Below are 27,317 nucleotides of genomic sequence, written 5' to 3' on the forward strand. Positions count from 1 at the left end.
GGACGTGGTCAGTAATGATGGCCAGAGCACCGTCCTCCCCATTCACTCTGGGGCTGAGACTGGTCCACACTTTGCACTAAGCCCAGAGGGAGCCTCTGGCTCACCATCAGGCTCTATCTGCTCCTGGGCCCAGACCTCCCCCGTTCCCCTGCTTTGACTGTGCGTTCTGACTTCAGACCAGCTCCCTCTGTCGGGGACCCGGCCCTGCTCTGACCTCACCTGCTGACTCCAGAGACCCCTGATTTGAGCCTGTTCTGGACCTCAGGTGGTGGCACAATTTCAGCTCTGGTGTTGCCTGGCTGGCCTGGGCCTGGGTCTTTCCCTGACACTTGTCTTTGGTGGTGGCGGTGGTCGAGGGGCTAAAGAGTTAGGCCAGGCCTTCCCCTGTCACTGGTGGAATCTGCAGGGACGCCTTGACAACTCAAAGCAACATCTTCCTACAAACCAAGTGACACTGTCCTCATGTTTCCCCAGCGGGTACAGTTGCAGCTGGGGATAGTGCCTCACCACAGCAACTTCCCCCCAGGAAGCCCAGGCATAGATGATTCTTGCTCATTATGTCATCATCAGAGATGCTACCGATAGAGGACCTGGGGGAAACTCCCAGTGCAGAATCTCGATCTCACAGACAATCTTTTAGGGCTGAAAGGGACCTCCAAAAGCAATCCTTAATGCCCTCAATTCAGAAAAAGGGAACAGGCATAGAGAGGAGCGGGCATGCACTGAGAGTCACAGAGCAGGTGCAGGCAGAACAGGACCAGAAGGCAGGTTTCCCTGCTCCCTCACATCATCACGTGATCAGAGCCAAGAGCCCCTGCTTCTATCTGATTGGTTAAAACAAGGTGCTAGACAAAGAAAGAATGATGCCAGGGCAATCCTAGTCCCAAGTTTAAAGTTAGTGACTTTCCCTGTGGTGTGATAGGGTATTTCCTCCTAAGTCAATGGTTCTCAACCAGGCGACATTTGACAATGTCTGGAGATGTTTTTGGTTGTCACATCTGGGAGGGGAGGGAAAGGGGTTGCTACTGAAATCTAGTGGGTAGAGGCCAGGGATGCTGCTAAACATCCTACAAAGCACATGAAGCACTACACGGAGTGATCCAACCTAAAACGTCAATAGTGTCGAGGTTAAGGATACAGGAGACTACATCTCAGGAGGGACTGTGGGAGCATCAGTGGGTGCTCTCTAGCCCCTGGGCACACCCCCCTACAAGATTCTGAGCTGTCACTAGGGGATTATGACCACAGAAGGTGGCCTAAGCATCCTTTGACTTCTCACCCACAGGTCTAGGCTGGATTTCACAATTATAAAGTCTAATCTGTATCTGGGAACCTAACTCTCAACAGCGATGACTCAACTGGCTGAGAATGCCCTCTGAACAGGACTCGAGCCCAGGGACAGACAGCAGATGGGTACCCTTCTCTGTGCATGGGTGACGTCGTCAAGAGAGAGGGCAGTCCTCTCTTGCTCAAAGGACAGAAGCCCAAACATTGTGTGACTTTAACCTGATTTTTGTCCAGCTCACAGTTCTTATACTCTTTCTCTCCCTGCTCCTGAAACGTGACGATGACGAAGCCCACAAAGATGTTCATCATGAAGAAGGCTACGATGATGATGTAGATGATGAAGAAGATGGAGATCTCCACGCGGTAGTTGTAGATCGGGCCGACATTCTCTCCATTCGAGTCGATGGCTTTATACAGCAATCTGGAGAGCAGAGGACCACGTGAGCGCTGCCAACCCCTTCAGCCAAATCAGCCCAGCCCCGCTGCCTCCCAGGCGTGTCCCTGTCCTGGACACTTCTGTGGGCATTGACTGCCAGACCCCTCCCTGGGAGGCCACCCTAAGGCCCCTGGACAGCAGCGGGTGTCTAAGGATCCCCCTTCACATTAGGCCCAGTCAGCACAGCCCCTAGAGGGGGACACCTGGGATATATTTGTTGATAGATTGTTTTGAGGACTGAAAAACAAAAGATTTCACAAATATTCAACAACGGCCCTTGCTACTCACAGAGAGAAGAGAGGCAGAACGTCTCACATTAGACAGAACTGAAAACCGTATACACACTGGCAAAGGCAATAAGCAAGCAACCAGGGGTTTCCAAGGAACTAAGAGAGGTTCCCCTAAACTGAAACATGCACTAAAATTAAATCTGCGCCAAGCAGAACTCTTAACAGGGAGAAGGGGAATTATTCTAACACCCTCAAGTTAAACGACGTCCATTCGGATGCAGATTCAACAATGCCAGGGTACCCACCCCATGGACACACTGTGCTAGACACTTTCACATTCACCTGGAAAGGCACAGATCACTGTCATCCCCATCTGACGGAATCTCAGAGAGGGACTAGAGTGCCCAAGGTCACACCCCTCAGGGCAGGCCCGGGAGTTGAGCCCGGCTCCTCTGAGCCCCAGGTTTGTCCATCTCCCCTCAGCTGCCCCTCTGATTTGCTAAAGTGCAGTTTTGAAACCTGAGACGGCAGCCACTGCCTCTGCAGAGCGAAGGGTCTACATCCACGCCTCTTCTCTCCCCAGGAGGAATTTTCTAATGAACAAGCCCCACCGAACCGTCCTTTTACTCTGCAGGAACTCCTGTAAAGATCTCTGACTCAGGGCCGACCTGGTGGCGTAGTGGTTGAGTTCACGCACTCCACTTTGGCAGCCCAGGGTTCGCCAGTTTGGATCCTGGGCACAGATCTACACCCTGCTCTTCAGCCACGCTGTGGCAGTGTCCCACATACGAAATAGAGGAAGACTGGGGGTGGGGTGGGGCATCAGAGAACAGAGAGTAAAAAGGTACAAGAGACTCTCCTGTCTTGTTTTACCTTCTTTCTTCCTGCATTTCTTACTTTAGCCATCAAAATCCAAGCCATGCTTCAGGACCCTATTTTGCACTTCTCTGACACACCAGACTCCCCTGCCTGGCTTGGCTGCCTGACACTCTGACAGATTTGGGCTTTGAAGGGAGTGACCACATCAAGACAGCTCTGTTTCTTCCACGGTGCCTACCACAGCATGCTGCACAGAGCTGGTATCAAAAGCACAGGTTACGAATGAGCAAGTGAGTACATCAGCGATAGACGTGGCACAATGGCAGCCATCCACGCCTGGCACATATTAGCACTCAGTAAGTACTAGGAAGGAAGGAATGAATGAATGAGTGGTTTGAGACACTCTCAACTCCTTCTTTAGGAACAGTGGGATGGCTTTACTGACGTGGCTACCAATGCGAGTTGGCATGACAAACACCTCTGAGGACTCCCCACTGGCCCACCCAGAGATGCTCCCCAGGAGCCAGCTGAAATGAGCCACCTGCTTAGGATCTATGCCACTCCTGCCTCACAAATCCAAGAGCCCCTTCAGCTGACCACAAAGGCCAATCATTTGCTTAATCGGACAGGGGAGCCCTGTGGGCCAAGAAATGGTTGATAAGTGGCCCGAAGTGAACAAGTCATAGGAAAAGCCTGTCACTGTGAAGAAAAGAAGCAGGACTCACTCCAGGAGAGACAGCTCAGCCCAGAGTGCCCCAGGAAGCAAGCAGCAGCCTCCTCGGAAGATGTCCGTGCTCTATACTTACGCAGGCCAGCCCTCAAACGTGGAGACCGTGAAAAGCGCCATCATAGCAGAAAGGACGTTGTCAAAGTTGAAATCACTATTTTGCCAGATCCTCTCACGGACCACAGGGTTATCGACATCCCCATCCTTGTAGAGGATGAAGAGGCCCCTAGAGAGGAAAAGAAGTGCGGGTCACCCTAGAATGACATTCAATCAGTCACAGCCGCCCCAAAGCCACCGCTGGCCACCGTCACGCTCATCCACCAGCCAGGCCACAAACCTGAGCACTGCACCGTCTGGGGCTTCTCCTTTTCTTTCATTTGTTTCTCTGAATTTAGTTTACTCTGTAGTTCAAATCATCATTGAGTAATTACTAGTTTAATGGATATTCTCCAGAGCAACTAGGCAGACACCCAGCATGTGTCTGTTAACAAGTGAAAACTAGTGAACAGTAAACACCTCTCACACACAATGGGCTCGAAGTGTGCACTGAAGAGTCAGAAGCTTTGGCCATGGAGAATTCCATAAGCCGTGGGAAACAAGCCTAGGTATCCTCTTGTCTACATTTTAGTTGTAATCAAATTCCTTCTCTTCATACTGACGATACTCCCAGTTTTCCTTCCAAAGAATGCAATAACTTCCAGCACACAACGTTTCTCATAGAATTTCGTTTCTGGGAGGAGTGCAGTGTCTTTGTTTCACAGATGAGGAAGCAGAGGCTGAGAGAGGGAAGGGAAGGTGTCTTCACACTGCTGCTGTGCTGCTCAACTCCAGGGGGCGCCCTCCACCCCACAGCCTGCGTGAACGGAGGTGCACTGCCACAGCCACACTGCAGCCAGCGCTCTCTCACCGCACCTTCTGCTGAAAAGAAACCCCAACGAACGTAGCAGTGCAAGCAGCCGAAGTGCAGGTGGTGACATCGCCAAAGGATGGGAAACAGACTTCCCTAAAGTTTTAGAACTTTAGGCAGTGTCTGCCTTCACATTCTTCTGGACATCTTGGGATAAGAGGCACGAGTATTTCCCACCTTGTCTCCCCTCTGCCCACTCTTGTGAACAGAACTATGGTCAAAATGTGGGTCACAGGAGCCAGGGAAGAGAAGCAGTCTGGGAAACTTGTCAGAAGAGGGTAGCCAGCTTCTGAACAGCAGGGAGTGGAGCTTCGAGCTGTGGTTTGGGCAAAAATTATCCACGTGGCTGTAAGGGGAGCTTTCTGGGGCATTTCATAATTGTTCTTGTAGGTTTTAGTGGGTCTTCCTCCAGTTAGCAGATTCTATAATTCTTTGGGGGTGATGAAAAGCTTTGCAGTGGTGGTGCTTACACTGCAGTGTGATTGTACGGAACGCCCCTGAACTGCACAGTTTAAAATGGTTAATTTTATGTTATGTGAATTTCACCTGAAATAAAACAAATACAAAAACCCTCCATCTCTCCAGCCATGAGCTGAGCACACAGGCCCCTTGCAAGACGGGACGGACACTTCTGAAATGCTAGCACGAGCGAATCCTTGAAGTTTTCCATTTGTCCTTCTAAATTCCAAACTCCTGCATCCAGGACACTCACCTGCATTCTTCTGGGTTACTTTTGGCTTCATCTGTGCAGCGATAAAACTTTCCCTGGGTACAAAACAGACAACAGTCACATGCAGGCTTCCCCTGGAGGGATGAATTGGGCTCCGTGCTCGAAGACGCCTCCCTGTACCTTAAACAACTGGACCCCGATGCAGGCAAACATGAACTGGAGAAGGGTGGTGACGATCATGATGTTGCCAATTGTCCGGATGGCCACGAAGACGCACTGGACGACATGCTGTGGGGAGAGAGGAGCAGGAGGGGACAGAGGAGCGGGGCTCACCTTTGTTGTTTTAGCCACGGGATGAACTAATACCAGCCAAGGTTTTCTACATTTATGTGCATTTTTATATGCTTTTCCAACTTTGTGGTCCCCTGTGCCTTATTTTTCAGGTAGTTATCTATGGGGAGTTACCACCAGGGCACTGTGGCGACCTGGGAGGAGCACCCTGCCGGTGGGCCCCTCCTTGTTTCCTCCCAAAGCAGTTGGCTGAGTCAGAAGAAATGCCCTAGGGTGCAGCGTGGCCTGGCACACAGGCCCATGGGCCCCACACCCCATGAAAGGACTTAGGAAAATGAACATCCTCTGGCCTGTTGTACAACCTGGGGGAGAATAGATTTAAAGACTAAAATAAACCCAAAGAAATACTATCAATAATGAAAAAAGTAATAAAATGAATAGTATTGACATAAAGAAAAGTATCTTAAATTAACAACAAAAAAGGAAAGAAAACTTTTTAAAATGCTATCAGCACTTGGCAGAGGCAGCTGCATTGGTTAGAAATGTCCTTTTCAAACGTACAACCCACTTTAGAAACCATCAGGGCTCAGCCCAGCTCTGGCCCAGAAAAGTTGGTAATTACAGCTAACCCCAAGGGAAGCGAGCCCAGCCTGGAGAGGAGGCCAAACCTTAAGTCCTTTCGCTCTGTTGATTGCCCTGAGTGGCCTTAGGACCCTTAGGACCCTCAGAATCTTCACAACGGAGATGGCACTGGATCTAAGGAAGAGAGCAAAGAAAGAAAGAAAGTAGAGTGTGTTACAGATAAAATGCTTTGAGATGACTTCACTCAGCCTTCACTTTGCGCCACTACACAACATGCTGGGACCCTGAGGAGCTGAGCGAATCTCACCCCACAACTCACACATGAAGGGCCTCCTCCTTCCAGTCCTCACCACACAGCCCCTCCTGAGCGAGGCCCACGGGCCCTGCGCCTTAGCACACAGCGAATGCAGCACAAACAGGACTTAGGATTTGCTTTGTTCTTTTCACTTGATGTAAACAGTAGGTAGTATTTGGCTTTTAGGCTGCAGTTTTGTTTGGTTTTGCTTTGAGGGTGGAGACCTGCTGCAGTGCTCTGGTGCTGGGCTTCTCTGGCCTTCCAGGGCTCCACTGTTCAGCGGGAGAGACAGGCAATCACAACCCAGCATGGCACGTATCACAACGGAGGTGATGCAGCCTGCGGTGCTGGGGGAGCACAACCTTGGGGAGCCTGGGAAGGTCCCCTAGGGAGGTGATATCCAGGTGAGTCCCAGGTAGGTAGGGGTTAGGTAGACAAAAGGAGAAAGGGCTCCAGCCAAGGGAACAGCCCCTACAAAGGCCCTAGACGAGAGAAGGCAGCTCATTTAGCATGGCAGGCAGCTGAGTGTGGCCACACCACACGCTCAGAAGGCAGTGGGCAAGGGCTGCAGCAGGGAGTCTATAGGAGTTGCAAAGACACTAGTGAGAAAGTCCTAAGCTGTGACGACAGGCCTCTTTCCCCCGAACAGTGGTGGAAGGTAAGGAGGATCAACAGGGGGCCGTTTCAGGCAGGCATCCTCGGTCTTCTGAGGAGAATGAGGCTCCCCATTCACCTTTAGCTCAGAGGTCGTGTGAACTCATGTGCTCTCATATGGGGGTACTGATGGTCAGCACCTGAGCAGAGGTGCTTATATGTCAGCAGAAAAGCAAGGCCACCCCTGGATGCTCCCATTGGAGCCTCTACCCCTGACCCCTGAGTATGGTAGGCAGGCAATGTGCAACTCGGATTATTTTCCACCAGAAATCCCTAAATGCTATGGAAAGGCCCTAGGGCCCTGACTTGCAGCCTCGTCCCTGCCTGGCTGAAAGTTTTAGTGACCAAAAAAAAAAAGGGTCATAGCAGCTGATATAGCCTGGAGATCAAGGGAAGGCTTCAACATTCAAGCTGGTCCCAGCCCCTCCTGTACAGATGGGGAACTGAGATCCTAGGAGAGATGCCCTCAAGGCCCTAGGACCAGCTCCTGGAGGAACCCAAACCGGAAGCCAGCTTCCCTCCCCCAGTCAAGACTTCTTCCCCCTCTTTTGAAAGCAATTATCATAGAGAGTAATAACCTAGCAGAAGGCATGCAAAGAAAAAGAGAAACACAAGAGCATGAGTTGTCCCAATGCTTTCTGGCATGGGCACAAATTAAGATTTCCCAGATAACTAAATGTAATCATTCACACATTGCCCAGCCTTTATGAACTATGTAAAAATTCCTCACGTAAACCATCCTGCTCCACAGTCCTGTGTACACATGCACACAGAATACTTACTGGATCCCAAATGACACCAGAGACACCCCAACAACCAGCATATCCAGCAAATTGAAGTAGTTCCTGCAGAAAGCCCCTTTGTGGAGGAAAGCTCCAAAGGTCGTCATCTATAAGCAGAATCATGAGTGATTTACTGTCTGTTCTCTCTAGAGGAAAAGAAACCTGGGCTCTTTACAAAACCTCGAGGAAATTATGACTTTATGAACAGTGTGCGTTAAGAAGCCAGAAATACAAACCAACAGGGCAGAGCAACTGAATCATTTGTTTAAAAATTGAAAAAGGGCAGCTGACTTCCGATACATTGTAAAAGAAGAGACCAATCCAGACTTTATGACAGTGATGACAAATTTCAAATATGAATGCATCATTGGCATGTCCAAAGAGTCTGTCTCAGGAGAGAGTCCACATGACCACGCTCGTGAGGACGTAATTGCTGCCCAGACAACTCCGGCTTCCCCAAAGCACCGGCTTTGGCCCTTCTGAGACCCCAGGAGAGCCCGAGGTCCAACCCAGCCTTCCCCGTGGGGGCTAGAAAAAGCACTGGGGTCCAGTGCTCACAGGCTCCGCTGACATGGAAACTTGCCTCCTTTTGTCAGGTAGGCCCGTTACTGTTCCTGGCAGTCCTTAGCCATACTTTAGAGGGTTCCTCCAAGGCCAGTTGCTCTAGCTCATGCAACGCATGGCAAGGAAGTGTCACATGCGTCTCACCACTCTCTAATCACATGCCATGTGTACCCGGAGCCCACAGTGTGGGTGCCCCAGGGAGGTTCCTACTAGCGATGGAAAAGGAATTTCATGAGGAAGTTCCCTAGAGTAAAAACAGCAAAACACATAGAATTCACTATTTAAAAAAAAAAAAAAAAAGTGGGAGAAGGCTCAGATGACTACAGGAGAGGAGAAGCAGAGTTGGGAACTAATTACAATGGACTACATGAAATGGCCAACATTTATCTTTGTGACCTACAAAAATGGCAATTTCAAATGGTTTAACCAAATAACCAAAACAGTGTTCCAAATCTTCCCAAGGCCGCCAGGAACCACCATTTCTGATGTTAGATGCTTCTCAGTGAATCTCCATTTTCTGAATCCTTCTTGTTTTAGCTTATTTTCCACCCTCTTAAAATACTTTTGAAATGAAGAATGACTCGGAAGATTTAAGTCACTGAGGTGAAAATACAGAAATGTAAAAGCGATAATTGTTTTTTTTGATATAAACCTGTATCTCATTTGCCCCAAAGCCCAAGAGTAACTACATTCATTTAACAATGTAAAAAGGTGGAAAGTAAAATAAAACCTCAATTAACCAGGCTAACAGACTAAGTAGAACTTTTCCCCACTCAGTTTGAGGAGAAGGCAAATTCAAAAAAAAAAAAAAAACAAAGCAGCTCAGGATCAAGCAGGGGCCGGGTGATGTCCCTGCACTCCAGCCCTGTGCCTTCTGCATCTCTGCCCCTTACCATGGAGACCGTGTTGGAACATGCTCACTGACCCAGGCACTGGTCTCCCTTAGGAAAGGACTGTCGGCCAAATTCACTGGCTTAAAGGCAGGAAAATAAACTCAAATTTTTAGGTTTTTAAAAAAGCTTTAAACAGAGGGTGGTTGGTTTTGTGCTAATATTTTCCTTAACCAAAAAGGAAAAGAAAATGTCTAAATAGCCCATTCTCTGGCAACATTAACTGAGGTTTCATTTTCTGAAAGATTTTGTGAAGAGCCCAAGTTCTACAGTAGACTAACACAAAATACATTTTTTTCCTGAGATGTGCACACAAAAAAACCCAAAATGGTTTAAAGAAAATTGTGGTCAGAAGTCCTCATTTCTCAGCTTGTCTCCCCACTAAGGGCTGATTGCTCTGACAGTTGTCATGGGCCACATTGTTCCAGCACAGCAAGGACCCACGCCATTTAGCAAGTCTGGGGGGTTCTTGGCTCTCTGCTGTGGGTCTCCAGACCTCTGAGTACAGAAGGAATGAGATCCCCGAGGGTGGCCTTCACCATCAGTACACAAACCACATGCAGCAACGGCAACTGTCAGCTCATGCATGGGCAGTACATTTAGGGCGCCCTGTCCAAAGGATGCTCTTTTGATTTGTTTAAATGTAAGCCCATCCATTAAAACAGACATAAAAATACCTTAACACAAATAGACCCAAGTTATCTTGCAAATCCTGTTGCAAGAAAATAGTGTGCTACTATTTTAGGACACTGAAAACAATTCAGTCAAAGAAATGAAAAGAGAGACATTCCCTTCACAGGAGAAATGCTTTTCCTCTGACTTTGACCTCAGGAAGGGTGGAAGAAAGTTCACACGTAGTGATGTACCCTGTTGTCAGTTGACATATTTCAGAGAATATAAAAAAAAAAAAAGAGCAAAATATAATTTCCAATCACTATTATGAAGCCAAAGTAGCTTCTACATGCATTCCAAGATTGAAAAGAAATAGCAAAAATAAGTTGAATTGTTATAGGAAAAAATTCTTTGGATGAAAAAATAAGTATAGCTTGATCACAAAAGACAAAAAATAAAAATAATTGAAAGCACGTCACGCCTCTTTGCTGTGTGTCACACGCAGGAGCAGCCCCTTAGACACACTGCTGTGGAACCTGTTACCTTCAAAACGATCTCAAATGCAAAAGTACCAGTGAAGACATAATCTGCGTAACCTAGCATCTGGAAGGTAAACAAAGAATTGCAACTATTATTGCTACAGCTGCTTTAGGGTATGTGAGGATCAATGGAAAAGCCATTACCTTTAACAGGATTTCAACAGTAAAGATGGCTGTGAAAGCATAGTCAAAGTAACCCAGTATCTGCAAGGTACAACACACGGACATGAGAAAAAGCATCCGGACAAACAGCCACATGCCCTTGGGTGGAACCCCTACGTGCGCTCAGAGACTGTTCTCCTTGGGTAAGCCCGCCACTCTGGAGGTAAGTGCCGAGATGCTCATAAATGCCCCATTTGGTCCAATTACAGCTCATCTTTATGACCAAACGAAGAGCATCTGGGAATACTTACCTCCTTTAACCACTCAGGCTCTCTTCCCGGTCTCATGTCTTGGACAGACAGAGGCTCATTTCTAAAAGTGCTTTATTAATAACCTTTGCTCATCGGAGCACTACAGTGACAAATTACTTGTGGCACCAGATAAATTAGAGTCTTACACACATTCTAGATTTTTAACTGCATTTTTGGCTGAATGAAATATGTTGCTATCCAGCTGAGCTTCAGATTGGTGGAGAAATGTAAATAAAGATGGAAAGTGGCATCACATGGGGCCAGCAGCTTTCACGTGTCTCCTCCAATTCCAGTCCGTTTAGTCAGGGAGTAAACACCCTTCCCCCACCAATGTGCCGGCTGGATAAATGTGTAAGGAAGAGTTTCACTTATCCTCTTGCTCTGCATCAAACACTGCTCCCTCCCAAGGCGGGTTTTTACCTCGCTGGACCCACTCAAAGAATGACTGACTTGGCCTCTCAATTATCTGCCCAGGCTACTTTATCACATTCCTGAAAATACCTTCTACTCTCCAACCAACCAAGTCCTGCCAACCCCTTCTGGGGGCCCTGAGTCTACTGGGAGCCACAGGGATAGGAGGGCGGGGCATGTGGGCCAGCAGCAGGAAGTCTGACCACTCAACTAAGGCTGCTCGCAGGGAACCCTCAGCCACAAAGATGGCAGCCGAGACTCTGCCAGCAGAAGAGGCTGTCTTGGCTGTTTATCTTCACGACAACTATGCACTATGGTTTGAAAGAACTGAAGAGATCACAGCTGGAGAGGACCATGGAGATCACCCAGGCCAACTCCTTCCCCTTAACAGACGCGGACGCTGGGAAGAGGGGCAGCTGCTCAGGCCACGCAGCCAGTCACAGGTGTTGTTAAGCAAGGAGCAAAGCCCGTGGAATGCTAGTCAAGACCCACAGGCCCTGCTGTTTAAGTGTGGGATCCACCTCAGGGGTCCTTTGCTGTTACAATAAGGTGAGGACCTCTGCTTCACAGGCCAGCTCCCGTCAGCTAAGGTTCTCTCTTTAGAGGGTGTTCATCGTCCAAACTGTTTCTGCTTCTGGATTTATACATTTTGCTTGAACACTTCTGTGTATCTGTGTTTCTGACTAGAAACAATGAAAGGTATTTCCAGTACACTAGACCCCTGCCCCCTCCCCTTTATTCCCTCCTGGGTCCCAGCAGGACTGTTAATGCTGAAAAGCCCCCGGGCCACCAAGAAAGACAGTGCTGCCCACGAGCCAACCCCCACCTAGTTTCTGGAGTCAAAGCTCTTAGATCTAAGTTGTTCTTTCCTCACTCAGCCTCCATTCTCTTTTTCACTAGTAACTCAGCTAAGGTTTTAAAAAAAACTCCAAAACTGCGTGATTCCAGTTATATGAGGTATCTAAAGCAGTCAAATTCACAGAAAGCAGAATGGTCATTGTAAGGCCTGGTGGAGAAGGAAATGGGGAGGGGAGCTGCTGTTCAATGGGTGTAAGATTTCAGTCATGCAAGGTGAATAAATTCTGGAGATCCACTGTAGAATATAGTGCCTATCATTAAGAATGCTGTCTTGTACACTTAAACATTTGTTAAGAGGGCAGATCTCACGTTAAATGTTCTTATCACAATAAAAAAAACATAGTATTTAAAAGCAAGACACATATACATATGTACATCTATAAAAAAGAATAACAACATTCTTGGGAAAAGCAGCAAGGAGCATGAGAGCATAAACTCATGGGGAAGTAATTACAATAAAAAATAAGAACATGAAGGCCCGTGTAACTTAACTTCTGTCAGTCTGCGTTCTAGACTAGCTCCTGACCTAGTCTGTCACGTGATATTTTTTCCTAACAGCTTTTTCTCTTGAGTCTCTTTATTATGATGGAATTCAATGACAGGAAGGTCTTTGTTCCATTTGAATGTCTAGATAGAGACAGCCTTGGAATCTCAAACAAAAGTACAGATTAAGACAGGCCCAGCGCCTTCATCTTTACATCAACACCAACATGTGCCTTGGGGGAACGTTCTTTTTATCTTCATGCCAGAGTGCAGTTTTATCAATCCCATGTTCTGTGTTTGCCAGGCTTCAAACCGAGAGCACTGGAGATGGAAAGATACAGCACGAGGCTTGGTTGTCATGAGAGAAATCCTAGGGCACTGATCTGGTGATTTGTGTTTGTCCTCAAATCTCTAAAAATCTCACGTACAGAAGGAAGTACCAACCAGGCAAGGCAGTGACGCTGACGGCTCCACACCTTGAGGGCCTCCCTTTCCCGGGAGGGTTTCTGGGGAACCGTCTGAAACTGCACTACAACACCAAAGCCGGGGAGTCCACAGGCTACCCGTCTCCTGAAGCTGGCCTCTAGACTGTTCTGAGAGCTGAACTGCTAAGATGGGACTGTGTAGGCAAGGAATAATTTATGGACCAGTTTCTGTCCCACGGAGATGCGGCGGAAGGGTGCTATCCCTAAATTACGAAACTGATCAGTAATACAAAACTTAACTCTCTGCTTGTTTTCTTTGTAAAAGCTCCTCCTGCTCCACCAAAACACAGTTCTTCCTCTCCACTGACCCACTCAATTCCACACCCCATCATCTCCCTAACTTGTATTTCGCCTCAGCAGTGGAGCCGAGTAGCTGCCTGAATGCAAGTCCACATGAGCTATGCCCTCCCTGCCAACTCTAAACAAGAGCTCCTGGGCATGTGACACACCTGGTTTCAATTTTACTTTCTCTCCTGCTGGATGATTCCACTAGGCAAAAATCTCAAAATAGGTGTGGATGTGAATTTGACCGGGGAGGGGAAAAGAGACCAAAATGTTGGCAACAAGGAATGAAGAGGAAGAGAAGCAGGTCCCTGAATACACTATAAGTTCCTGCAGAGTTCTTAAAATGAAGTTTAAAATACATGATTCAATCAAGGTTCGTCCCGATGAAACATAACCTCTCTGGCACTTATAAACCTGACATGTAAAACACTTGCCAGAGAGCGAGAGGCCCACTCTAGCTTCCAGCCTCGCAGGCTCCACAGGCCCTGCCCTGCCTGCCTCTGCCTGCAAGGCCAGTGCTGATCCCAGAGGGAGCCCACCCGCCCATCCTCGCCCAGCAACTTACAGTGTTCCGGAAAGAGTGGCTGCGGATGGGGTCCTCGGCGGCGAGGGCAGCACTGCTCAGCATGATGAAGACAAGGATGAGGTTGGTGAAGATGTGGTGGTTGATGAGCTTGTGACAGCCCACGCGGATCCTGTAGGGAAAGCCACCGCATGGACACAGCCCCAGACTGGGCCCAGGCAGACAGGCCAGCGCCTTCAGCATCAGGGCCCCGTCTGGGTGACAGGTCAGGCAGAGGACAGCTGCCCACTGTGCCGCCCATGCCCCCCACCCAGCAAACCAGAACCACCTGACCTCGAAACCCCAGGATGGCAGACCCCGAGGACCCATGGTGCCCTGGCTCTGTGTGGGTGCTCCACAGAGATCACTCGCTGAGTCCTTAAAGTGGGGATCATCACCCTTCCAAAGGCGCAGAAAAAGAGGCTTCAGCACGTGAAAGAACTTTCTTAAGGGGACACAGCTGGTAAGGACCAGGGGCAGATTCCCCATCCAAGTCTGGCTGTGACATTTTCCCACTGTAACATGAAGACCAGCCAGTTACCTTCCCTGCCTCAGAAAGGAGACTAGGTCAGAGCTCATGGCAACAGCTTGCTAAGAACGAGAGCAAGCCCGTCTGGTCCGGCAGTTGGGCTACATGAAAATATAACTGCAGTAGCGGGGCTTGGTGAGGTCTCCTGTTATGTGGAGATTTTGTCATAAGTACTATTTTTTTATTTTGCGGGGGAGGAGTTGACCCATGACAAGCACTCCTGTGAAAGTGAAGTGAAAGCCATGTCATCGTTCAGGAATCTCACAGGTTCTTCCTGCACCATGTGACAGAGCCACCAGAGTCCTGTGGTCCCGTGAAGCAAGGCAGGTGGCGCGTGCCCAGCCCTCCCGGCCCGGCTCTCACGACAGCCCCATGGCCGTCAGAGCCTCTCCTCTGCCCCTGCCATCAGTGGGCTAGTTATCACCTGACTACCCTCAGCCTCAATATTTAACTTCAGAATTTCAAGATCTTTTTTGTTTCTTGGCCTATAGACTACATGGAGGTTTTCCTTTGAAAAGCTTGTTCACTTTTCAAACTGGAGTCAACTTTATATGAAGGTGACCCCTTGCTTCAAACCCCCCTTGTGAGGCTGCTTAATGCTGGGATGTGGCCCTGGGGGGGCTTGCCAGCTGTCAGCAGCTGGGGAAGGCCTCCCAGGGCTGTGCAGGCAGGAGTGCTCATGGCTTTGGGGGAAAATCAATCCATCCCTTCAATATGTAAGATACAGTGAGCTGTAGGTATTGGTAACGTTGGTTGAATAACTTTTTTTTTTTTTTTTTAAGAGACACCCAAACTCTCAACAGTGATGAGCTGTAAAAACTGCCGTCAGATCTTCAAGTCCCTAAGGACTGCAGCAGGCCCTGCTTCACACCTGTATCTCCCCGGGGCCTGCAGATTATAGAGTTCTCCGACAGCCAAGAACTACTTCTGCAATTCTAGAAACCTTTCCAGGAGCCATTTATTCCCCCTGGCATTTCACTCAGTCCCAGATGATTTAAAACCTAGAAACCAGCTAGTAAATAAACGTCTTCCTCTTGCAGTACTTGTGAGTAATTACCACGTTCCTAGTGAGCACCTTATCATTTTAACACTAGAAACGCTATTTTAAGCAGAATATCATTAAGCGGGATTGAATAGCTACAACCCATAAAATACCATTGAGCAATATTACTTTATAGCTATAAAACTCAACAGCGAGAAATGATCAACTAAACTGGATCTCTGGATGAAGATGTGTGCAGAAAGTGGTCAAAAAATTGTCATCCCCCAAAGCATCTTAACAGAAGACCCATGCATGAAAAAAGGGTCCTTCGGATGGAAAACACTTCACAGCTAACGGCCCACGGAACACCAGAGCCGTGGGCTCTGACTGAGCTGCAGGTATTCCACACTGCCGGCCCCAGGGCAGTGGTAAAGAGGGAGAAGAATCTGGAAGGGTGCTCCTCTCAGGACCTGGTGACCCCCCTATATCCCCTCCAGGAACGGGAAGGCCAAGAAGAGATGGACAGAGGGCAAAGGCAAGGCTGGAGCAGAAGAGGATCGGAGGGACCTCAGGGGGCTCTGACACTCAGGTGCAGAAAAGGGCATGACCCACCTTCCTTCACCTCATCCCCAGCCACCCTCAGCAACCCATAGGGCCCCAGGTGAGACGGGGCAGTGATGTGACTAGAAATGGGGTATTTACGGGTTGGTCTTGCTAAGAATGAAGAAAGCGCTCCCTTCAGGAATGGGGGCGATTTTCTCCTTCATGTTCAACTCCGAGATTCTGCGAGGACGGGGGCCAGCAGGAACCTCAGGTTCATCCTCCTCCTCCTCCTCTTCCTCTTCACCTACTTTAAATGAGACACTTTTTTTATAGGCATGAAATAAACAAAGATTACATTTGGGTTTGAATGATTATTCTCAATTTCACATGAAAATTTGGCTTAAACTTTAACAAAATCTATCAGCTTACATTAATCCCTTCGGAATATGGACTGAATGTGTGCAGAGGGCTGAGAAGTGTACCCATCATGAGTGTGTGCAGCTGTGGCAATGAGGTCCCCAGCAGTTAAAGACGTGAGCACAGGTAAGGTGGCTGCAGTGGGGTCCTCACTGCCATCGCCTCAGCATCTGGCTGTTTCCCCAGTAACCTCTTGCTCAGCTTTGGCCTGAAAACACCGTGTGGGACTTCAAGTCCCACATCACCAGCCCCCAGGCCCCCTCTCCATAGTCCCTCCTACACTAGCCAATCAAGGCACCAGTCAAACGTGGAAGTGTCAGGTGAGCAGTAATAACTGGTCACCTCCTAGAGAGATTTCCCAGCAAAAGTTGGGTTTGCCAGGATTCACCTACACTTTTTCTCCTCACCACTTGGAATCTGGCTCATGTAAGCTTCCTGTGACCAAAAGAAAAAGAACTAACTGTCCCACGAAGAGACTAGACCCATGGCCTCAGCATCCCAGCGTGTGCCCCAGCTGGGTTAGCCAGCGACAGACACAGCCACTGAGCACAGAGGGATGGCAAAGCCACATCCCTCATGAGCTGAGAGCCTGTGTCTGGCCTGCACCACCATACCTGGCACATCACAAGGCGGGTAGGGGTCCTTGTCCTCATCTTCTTCTCGGTAGTCATCGATTGTAACCTAGGATGACAGAGAGGTCTTGGGAGGAGGGGAGACTCTGACTTAAATGCACATCAGAGGGCCCAAGTGAAGACTCAACCTTGCCATTGCGCACAGGGTGAAGTGTGCAGTGTATGCAAGTGAGCGTGTAGAGACAGCGGACGCCCCCAGATGATGATTCTGCTTAGGACGGAAGGTCTGAGGGCAGATGAGGAGAAAACAGGTATAACCCCTACCCAGCCACAGTCAGCCAGCACCATCCACACCTCTTCCTATCCTAGCGTTGTCACACATGCCACATGTACGACATGTATGGTAACCACATTGTGGATTCCTGTCTGTCTACTAGATTGGGAGCCCCATGCAGGCAGGGACCTCGTCAGTCTTGTTCATTCATGACCCCCAGTCTCTGAGACACAGTAACCATTCAAAACGTATTTACTGACTCAATGAACAAACAAATGAAAAATCCAGAGCTGTCATAAGTGGGATGAAGTTTGACAGTATAGCCCTAAGCACCCAGACCCCCTGATCCTGAGATCTCCTCTGGGGGTAGACACCTATTAATAATCCTTGATTTTAACCCCCCACTGAGAAGATACGAACATAGGTCAGGTCTGACCACACAATTCCAATAAGAAAAAATAAATGGTCAGACCAGCCAAATATATACTGGTTGAAATATTGGTTAACAACCAGGTGAGTGCCTAAACTTACTCAGAATCCCCCTGGAAAGCCAGCGTCTATAATGGTGGCTTCACACTCTCACACCACAGTATCATACAGGACACTTTCACTGTGTAAACGGTACATCTATGGTGCTATCAACAGGCTCATTTTGAAACAAAAAGGGGAGAAGGGCTTCAGAACACACACTTTGTTGTCACTGTTGGCTATCTGGTTGACTTCCGGTTTGTTGGTCTTTTTATTTTCCAGGCTCTCTTTTCTGCAGAGAAAAGAACACAAGAAACCAAGTAACCATATTGCTACGTATAAAAATACCAATCAGGATTCTGAATCAACAGTGGCCTAATGAAGGACGGAATTTAATTGGAAACAATGCTAACAGCAAGAACATAGCACAACCCACACTCAGAGCTTCCTGCTCATCTCAGTGCACTGGATTCATTACACAGATCATCTTATTAAAATTCTCATCCAAGAGCTAATCAGCACTGAAAGCATCATTTATTTTATGATGCCAAAAATTAACCGCAGCCATTCTTTAAGCATGGGGACGTGTGACTCCTACTCTCAGCTCCAAAAGAATGACAGCTGAGGGCCTGGCTTCTGCCCAAGACTCTACCCTTGTTGGTTAGCCCCACGTGGTCACCCACAATCACCACAAAGCAGCACCATGCGAGCTACAGCTGCCGTGGAGTCCAGGTGGCCCCCCAAGGCCTCACCTTCAGCTGGCTCCCCAGGCAGACCCCTGAGCAAACAGCTCAAGCAAAAATGGGGTTACCTGGCAATCTTTTTCCTCTCCTTTTCTTCGGCTTCCTCTTTCTGAGCAGTATTCAAACTTTCAGCATCAGCCAAATTGTCTACAGCGATGGCCAAGAAGACATTCAGTAGAATATCTAATTTGAACATTTTAAGGGTATAACACATTTCTAAATGAAACTACATCTGGTCAACAGGGGCAACATCACCCCCCTCTGTGTTCTAGGAGGCTGGTAACAGGGGACTGTCCCCTAGTGCTGTGTTCTCTCGGTAAAGCCAGAGGAACAGAGCCTTGTGTTTTTCTTTAAAAAAAAAAAAACTAGAAACCTGTAGAAGACAGTCTGGAAAAAAGCAAAATTAGATTCACTAAAACTTGTGAAAACCTACAAACTTGACCATTTCCTTCCGTGTCAGTGCATGTGTGCATGTCTCTATACATCTAGGTATCTACAGCTGATACACATTGTGTGAAACAACCAATAACATAAATGGTGCTTTCATGCATTTTGCATTACACTTCATGCATTTGGTTTCTTTTAAAAGACACAAACCCATAACATCGATCTGGGTCATGCTTTCCAAAACAGACACCTTTAAGGCTACACACCATACAAGTGGTGATCCCATTGCAGGAGACAGTCCGAGCCTTTCTTATCTGAAACGGCCCTCAGTCTGCAGATACCTCACTCATTCATTCACTCCACAAACAGTGACTGACTACAGCATGCCTGACTTATTGCCAGACATGCCGGCCTACTCATTTGAGTAGCCCCACTGTGGCTAGATCTTTGGCTACTGTGGTTGAATTATTATTTTTTCAAACAGTAAAAAGTTAGGTGATTAAACAAGTTAGCGGGTTTTCGATTCTTACTATAATGCTGTATGTGTGGTTTCCTGGAATGACTGAAAAAAAAAATTCTGAACAATCTTCCCAAATCAAAAGATGCCTGTTTCTTATTTACTAGAAGTTAAGTACATTTTTGACAAGCACAGGGTCAAAGGGCAGTAAGTCAAGATGGCTCTCCTCTAACTGAAGCTTCTCTCTGGCTGACATATGGTCATATGCATGCAAGACTGAAGGAGCCCAGGGACCCTGAGACAGGAGAGGCGAACCACTGTGCCACACGCCCAGTGCAATGTGAAATCTCAGGACGGCTGCCGAACATGTAAACAGGCTTAACCTAACAAGGCCCGATGAGGGGAGCACTTACAGGGGACCTCAGGCTTGACTAATCTATTCAAGTCTTTAAAGAGGATGGAAACATGAGCGAATTGTATTAGGCCTTTCAAAACGCCTTTGATATGCTAGACTACTCCTTAAACAGAGCTGCAACAAGCCTGGGGAAGCAGTTTGTCCTGAGCCGGGCGAGGGCTCCATAACGCAGCACTCCTCTGACCGCCGTGGGGTAATCGTAGCTCAGAAAGGGATTAGTGTTGGGACTAACCATACAGAGAATTCCTACTAACGATCTCAATGAAGAAACAACACATCTCTAGTCTCGCAATAACACTACACCCTTTGAGGTAGTGGAAAGCAAATCCAGAGCGATAAACCATAGGAAAGTCTTACAAGTTATAAACCTCTAAGTACCCATCATCTCTATTTAGAGGCATTCATTACCCAGACCCTCCTGAACAGAGGTGGGCTAAGGAACTCATTAGGGAAGATCCACCAAACACCTCTGATGTGCCAGGCACTGTTCCAGGTGCTGGGGCTATGGGAGCAAACAGCAGACTGGAGTCCAGCTCCCAGGCAGCGTCTCTTCTAGTCGAGGGAGACAGAACATAAACTATTTAAGCATTTCAGATAGTGATACATGTGCTGCAAAGAAAACACGACGTGTAACCAGATAGAGCGGCCCAGGAATACTTCTCTGCAGACTTAAGGCCGGTATATTGCTGTGGCCTAAAGAGTTAATCACAGGGAGAGCAGAAAAAGAAAGCAGGAATCATTCAGTTAGCAAACATTTCCCAAGGGCTAACTGTGCAAGAGTCTGTAGTATAAGCCCTGAGAGACGTGAATACAAAAAAGAAAAGATTCCTGACTCAAGAAGCTTATCGTCTAGCTGGGGAGGTGGAGAAGCACCCACCCCAAGCTCCAGTAGATGCAGAAACCACATGCGGTAAGAGACCCAAGCATAGAATCTGGCAGGGGACTCCCCTCTGCAGGAGACGGGCGCAGGGGGCTCCCTGCGGGAGGGACTCAGAGGGTTTCCAGGTGTCGAGATAGGGGTTTCCATACAAAACCTTGAAGCAAAAAGCACTGCCCTTAGAGGTTTCCCCTGGGGTTTCCACACTGAAGAAAACTCACTAACAAGCCAGAGAAGATTAAAGGAAAAAAAGCTAAGGGGATCTGGGACTTCTTAGAAGAAGAATTCAGAGTAGGATGCTTTAAAATAAAAAAGTGAAGACCAAGAGTGGTATTCACACGTTCATACTCTGTTCTTGCACCTAAGATTTACTGAGGCCTCCATATGCCAGGTCTTGGGCTAGGCAGGGAGGACACACAGGGAAAGCAGACACAACCAAAGGTCACAGGGTTGTGAAGGGTCCGTAGAGGTAAAGAGAGATCTGAATTTTCAGAAGTCTAGGATTAGAAAGTACCTCTTGGCAAGGAAAAGGAATGAAAGGAGTCGGAGAAAAGATACGCAGCCTGATGAAGCAGCTGGCCAGTGGACACTCGATCCCCAAAGACACACAGATCAGCAAAGCAAAACTAGGTTCAGGGCAGCTTAGGTCAACCCACTGAAGGGTGTGCCCATCGGTTATGAAGGGTCTTAAGAAGACACAGATGCATCCCTAAACTCTCAAGGATGATGGCACAGAGGACAACCTGGCTTTGCCCTAAGCCATCCCTTGGGACCTGTGCGGAAGCTGTGACACTGAGCTGGGTGACCACTGGTACAGCCCACATGGTGTCTCGTGCTCCTTCCCCGGCTTGCTCTCATTCCTCAAAGCCTAGCTGGGACTCTCCCCTACTCTGCCTTTCCCAGAAACGGTGAAGGCGAGCATTTTAACAAGGTAAGGGCACTCACTTCCCACCACAACTGCTATCACCACCACCACCACACCACCACGACCATGGGGCGACTCAGAGAGGGAGAAACAAAATAAGACACTGACACAACAGAGCCCCGGTCAGCTTGAAGGATACAGTTACCGCAAATGAAGAGGATGATGAAGTAGATGCAGACGATCATTCCCGAAGATGACGGGCCCCCATATGCCATGATGCCATCGTACATTACAGCATTCCAGTCTTCACCCGTCAGAATCTAGAAGCCAAAACTGGGATCAGCTGGTAGGTGGACTCACAACTCCCAGGTGTTCTCTCAGAGCTCCTAAATCCCGTTGAAGCTGGCTTCCACAGTCCAGTTTGCACTGAACAAACCCATCTGTTATCCCATTGAGTTGTCAAAACACGATTTTTAATTACACCAATACATGAGTTAATTCTTCCAGTGAAAGTAAAGTAACATCAGATATAAGACTTACGTACTCTTTGATGACCCTCCAGCCTGGTTTTAGTCCCCTCCCAGAAAGCATGCTGCTGGCGTCTCTCTCTCCAGGACCTTTGTGCATTTAACGTGTATATACACACCCAGAGAAAACAGGCAGCTGGTGTCTTCTCGGATTTATTAGACATACAGGGTATTATACTGTATGAATTTTCTGCAATGTGTCTCCCCCCCGACCACTCAACAACATACTCTGGAGACCCTCTCTGCCAGCAGGTTCACCTCATTCTTTTTAACTGCTGACTGGTAGTCCACATAGATAATCAATTGTGCAAACAGAGAATTCTATCTATGAATTGTTAGAAGCAGGGAATTCTGAATATCTCATGTAAATTTACAAACTACCTTATGAGTAGATACTCCTAACCATCTGAAGTTTCAAATTTAATCTTCTCTACTGATGATACTTGACAATTCAATCCATCATGATATAGAATCAGATGAACTTGAATAGCAATTCAAAAATATACTATCTTTCACAGAGACAGAGAGAGCAACAGAGCGAGAGAGAGCACATGCCTCTTTATCTTTTATCTGGACAAGATATTTTAAAAATTAAAACCCTCGTGGTTCACAACCAAACAGAAAAATGGGCAAATGATTTGAAAAGATAAAACAATTCACAGAAAAGGAACTATAAATGGCTGGTAGGTCACATAAAAAGACGTTTAGGTTCACCCTTGATAAGAGACATATGAATTAAAACTCCAATAAGATACCATTTTCACCTATCAGACAGGCAACAATCTGGAAGTGTGAACACCCACTGTGGTGAAGAGCAGTGAGGCCACGGGCAGGCTCCCCACTCCCCTACTCCCCATGAAGGAGGAATTACTCCTCCTGTAGGGAGCATACTTGGACAAGAGTATCAGAGTTGAAAATGGACATACACCCTTTAAACCAGCAATTCCACTTCTGTGAATTTATCCCACAGATCTACTCTCACACATGTGCCCCAGGGTGTATGTTCAAGGTGACCCACTGAGCCAAGACTGGATATGATGTAAGAGTTATCAGCAGGGGACTGGTTATGTGAATTATGGCCCATCCACACCACAGAATTTATGCAGCACTGAAAAGGAGGCAGCAACCTTTTATGGACCAATAAGGAAGGTTCTTAGGACATTTTAAATGATAAAAAGCAAGATGGGGACTGGCCCAGTGGCATAGTGACTAAGTCCATGTGCTCCACTTTGGTGGCTCGAGGCTCCTAGGTTCGGATCCTGGGCACAGACCTACACGCTGCTCATCCAGCCATAAAAGAGAGGAAGACTGGCAAAGATGTTAGCTCAGGGACAATCTTCCTCAAGCAAAAAGAGGATTGGCAACAGATGTTACCTCAGGGCCAATCTTCCTCACCAAAAATGTATTAAAAATAAAAAAAGCAAGACAGGAAAAGAGCATGCGGGGTGAGCCACCACCTGTGTAAACTCATCTATGGGTAGGTAGGTTAATTGCTTTATATCTATGAGAAAATATACCTTGAGGAATATATAAGAACCTGTTTAGTGGTGGTTGCCTCCTAGAAAAGGAAATTGGTGGCTAGGTGGGAGGGAGACTTGTAACTTTATATCCTTCTGTAACATTTGAATTTTGTGCCATAAACATGTATTACAAAAAACACCTCCACACAAGTTCCTCTGAAAGAAATCAGCATCAAGAATGACTAACCAGTGGCCAAAATTAAGTATAATTCAAAAAATGAAAGCCATGGCTTTATAGCAGTGGCAGTAATTTCATTCATCTCAAAATGACCAAGTGGGAAAGAATCTTCGAGATCACTTCCTCTAGTCTCTCGGTTTTTTTTCCAGAAAAGCAGAGCGACTTTCCAAGCACAGAGCTGAGCACTGAAAGAGTCACCATGGGACCTCGATGTCCACTGTCCTCCCACCAGGCCTCTCCAGCAGGACTCCAAAGCTCACTGACACTGACTGTGAAAAGTGACAAGGGCAAGATGAGTCTTTTAAATTTATCTGCCAGGTTCTGTCCAAGGAAGGGCTTCAGCTCACCACATGTGAAGAGGGGGTTTAGAATGCCTCAGCTCAGAGCCAGGTGGGGTGGAGAGGCTGCTCCGAGTGCACAGCCACCTGCACACTCTGACACTGTCACTCCCTTCTCAGCCCCAACAGCACAGACACCCTCAGAGGCTGTGTGTCCTCATTACATCACCCGAGGGAGGACAAGAAAGGGGCAGAAGCCTGTCACAACTCTTTTATCACCCTGATTCCTCTGACTGCACAGCAAAGCATTAGGGCTTTAGAATCCACTTCTTGGCATAAATCCGTTATAACCAGGATTACAAAACTTGCCTGCGATCCAAAATTAGCAAAGAACAGAAAGAGGATTGTAGAGCCTATCTCACAAAAACCTCAGAAACCGTGTGAAATCAAACAGAAGTTTTGGGTTTATTAGTTTGTAATATCCAGTGGTCTTACATTCAATCATGTCATACAGACAGCTGGAGTAAGATGCAAAATGAATGACTTAAACGGCATACAATTTATCAGAGCATCATTAGGACAGAGGTTTCCAATAAGAAGGGAATTGTTTTGTCTTACTGAGCTGTGAAGAGACAACGAGGCATCTCAGAACGTGCTTCTCGGGGAGAGCAAGATGGGAGGACTCACCTGGAACACTGTGAGAAGTGCTTGGGGGAAATTGTCAAAGGTGCTTCGCTTGGTTTGTGTTTCGTCAAAATTAAACTTGCCGCCAAACAGCTGCATCCCAAGCAAGGAAAAGATGATGATGAAGAGAAACAGCAGGAGCAACAGTGAAGCGATGGACTTCATGGAGTTCAACAAGGATGCCACCAAGTTGCTCAGGGAAGTCCAGTGCCTACAAGTCAAAATGAGGGTGTGAGCCCGGAAAACCCGTGCGGACAGAGCCGAACATCACCTGACTAGGGATGCGGCTGATCGCCACCCCATATCCAGAAAACACCTGCGGCAAGATATACATGTCCTCACCTGGTCACTTTGAAAATTCGTAACAGGCGCACACACCGAAACACAGAGATGCCCAGGGGAGACATGATTTCCAGCTCCACCAAGATCGTTTCGGTAATTCCACCACACACCACGAAGCAGTCAAATCGATTAAAGAGAGAGACGAAATATGCCTGAAGACCCAAGCTGTACATTTTTACCAGCATCTCACAGGTGAACAGAGCCAAGAGGACTTTGTTAGCGATATCTGGAAGGACAAAGGGACGCACGTCGGGATCTCAGCCCAGGGTGGCTCAGACCCCTCTTCTCCCACGCACCTTCTCCCACCCGTCCCCGCAGGAAATGCCCCCAGCATGTCTGCCCCCTCTTTGCTACAGTACACGTTACAGAAGCGTGGCACTAACATTACGGTCTGTCTGCCTGCCAGGTTCTGGTCCTGCTTCTGCTACGACCTAGATGTGAGCCTCTGGAGAAGTTCCTTGATTTCTGTGGGCCTCAGTTTCACTGACTATAAAATGGGGAGGGGCAGTTTATCACATAATCTCTGACGTTTTTCCAGCCCTAAAAGCCTACGATTCTGCATTTAGATCATCCATCCTATTATATTTTTTGCTTCAGTCACACACAAAAGACCCATCTGGTCTTGCTTACAGCATGATATACGAAGCGGGTGCCTGCCAATGTCATTTCTAACAGCAGCAAATACCACCCAGCAGGCTGGAGAGTTGGACAGAAACAGCTCTGACTTGATGTAAGGCAGGCCTTCTCAGTAGCTCAAAACCCAGAATGGGCTGTCTCTGGGGACATGAACGATACAGGAACAACCACCACTTGCCAAGAATACCATACGGAAAAATAAAGCTTCCAGTGGGAGCAGCAAGAGGGATACAAGGTCCCTTCCAACTGCAAGATTCCTTGATCCTAAGTTGTCACAGGTTAGGACAATGAGATGCTCTGGCCTTAAGAAGCTCCAAGGTGCTTCATTCACCACACGGTGCAGACTGCACTCCCACTCCAGGTGCACCTTATGTTTAGATGGTCCTACCATCTTCCAAGATAGTGCTCCCTAGAAATGTTCTGATACTTTATTATACATCCACCAGAGAAACCAAACTGCAGCTGGACAGCCTCAGGAATCCCTAATTCAGAACAAAAAGAGAGCTTATACCTTGAATCTGTGTCAACCAGTCAGGCTGGTTGTAGTGCTCGGAGGAAATGGTTAAGGTGTTGAGAAACACCAGGACAATAACCAGCCAGTAAAACGTGACAGACTTCACGGCAGCCCTACACCTTCTGCGATTGAAACGGTTCCAGCGACGCCAGCGACGGCTGAAAGAGAAGCAAATGTTAGTCCCTGAATGGCAGACACAGCATCTGAGCATCCAGTAAATGTGATTGAGAAGTAATTTAGCTGTCACTACAGAGGTCTGGATTGGGGTGTGGGAGTAGGAACGAAAGATGAGAACAAATGGCATAGAAATTAACAGACCTCATAAGATAAATTATGCTGGTCTTAAAATGCAACTTTTAAAAGTATATTCTTGACTTGATCATGCTATCCGTTTCCTTCCTATGGCTTTTGATGACTCCAGAATCTGTCATACACAGTCTTCAAACCGGTTGGAAAATCTAGATAGTCACAGATTTGTGTGCAGATGCAAAACTGCCCTCGCACATCTATGCGGTTCACATTCCCACCATATGGTGCACAGATCTGTTCGTGCTATCGGTGCAGAGAGCCACTTAGCTTATTACAACATCTCTCGCGGCATCTCTATCATCATACGGAATTTATCAGGCAGCAAACTGCTCCAAAACCACAGCTTTCCTTTTAGGGAAACTTCCAGTCCCTTCTTAAATGCAGGAGGTTCCTTTGGAGCCTGGCAGAGTTGTCAAAGCTGAGCAGGACATGAGTCTTCACACTGAGTCATCAGGTGCCCTTTCTAACTAGTTGATGCTCAAAATGTACCTTTAGGAGGGGAGCCAATATTGAATTGTGTTTTCATACAAACAAAATGAGCTGAGCCCAACAGACAAGTAGGATGTCCCCTATCTACTTTCAGATCCTGTCTGTAATTAGGCAACGTATCCTTTCCCTTAGCCTGTCTCCCTGTGGAAAACGATCCCTGCCACAGGGTGGTGTGGTGTAAGTGGGTCCTAGGGAAGGGCCAGCCGAGCACTGATGTCAGCCTGTCCAGAACGCGCTCGTGGACGGGGTGGGAGGCACCTCCTTTAGGGACCTGAGTCAGAGGACTCTCTGGGCTGTGTCCAAGCTGCACCCTGGCTGACTAAGCCGTGCTACACTAAAAAAAACCATAACCCAGACATTGGGCAAAGAACTCTTCAGCAAGGCCTGGAACAAGCAAGGCACTTTTTGCTATTGCTTTTACTATGTGGTTTCTAATGGTAATAGCAGCTGGAAATATGATGACTAGCAAAGAAAAATTCTACAGAGGACACTAAAGACTGTCCCCCTCCAGGCTGGGTTTCCCCTGTGA

At 47.6% G+C, this 27,317-nt stretch overlaps 1 protein-coding gene across 18 annotated transcripts in view; it reads right to left on the bottom strand.

Annotated features, from left to right (window-relative positions):
• Window positions 1–27,317, bottom strand: part of CACNA1D (calcium voltage-gated channel subunit alpha1 D) — a 319,702-nt gene that overhangs the window by 60,766 nt on the left and 231,619 nt on the right. For 17 of the 18 annotated variants that reach the window (XM_070492885.1, XM_070492880.1, XM_044755118.2 and 14 more), the window contains 16 exons: window positions 25,988–26,148; window positions 24,841–25,066; window positions 24,502–24,709; window positions 21,511–21,631; window positions 18,379–18,493; window positions 17,790–17,859; window positions 16,868–16,934; window positions 15,996–16,143; window positions 13,786–13,915; window positions 10,430–10,489; window positions 7,681–7,787; window positions 6,036–6,123; window positions 5,257–5,364; window positions 5,119–5,171; window positions 3,579–3,725; window positions 1,507–1,708 (listed from right to left, as the gene is read on the bottom strand). In XM_070492885.1, the coding sequence (XP_070348986.1) occupies window positions 1,507–1,708; window positions 3,579–3,725; window positions 5,119–5,171; window positions 5,257–5,364; window positions 6,036–6,123; window positions 7,681–7,787; window positions 10,430–10,489; window positions 13,786–13,915; window positions 15,996–16,143; window positions 16,868–16,934; window positions 17,790–17,859; window positions 18,379–18,493; window positions 21,511–21,631; window positions 24,502–24,709; window positions 24,841–25,066; window positions 25,988–26,148 (2,011 nt within the window). The remainder of the gene's footprint in view (window positions 1–1,506; window positions 1,709–3,578; window positions 3,726–5,118; window positions 5,172–5,256; window positions 5,365–6,035; window positions 6,124–7,680; window positions 7,788–10,429; window positions 10,490–13,785; window positions 13,916–15,995; window positions 16,144–16,867; window positions 16,935–17,789; window positions 17,860–18,378; window positions 18,494–21,510; window positions 21,632–24,501; window positions 24,710–24,840; window positions 25,067–25,987; window positions 26,149–27,317) is intronic. The other variant, XM_070492877.1, reaches the window with a different exon arrangement.

The sequence above is a fragment of the Equus asinus genome, chromosome 21 (assembly GCF_041296235.1).
Source record: "Equus asinus isolate D_3611 breed Donkey chromosome 21, EquAss-T2T_v2, whole genome shotgun sequence".
Taxonomy (NCBI): Eukaryota; Metazoa; Chordata; class Mammalia; order Perissodactyla; family Equidae; genus Equus; species Equus asinus.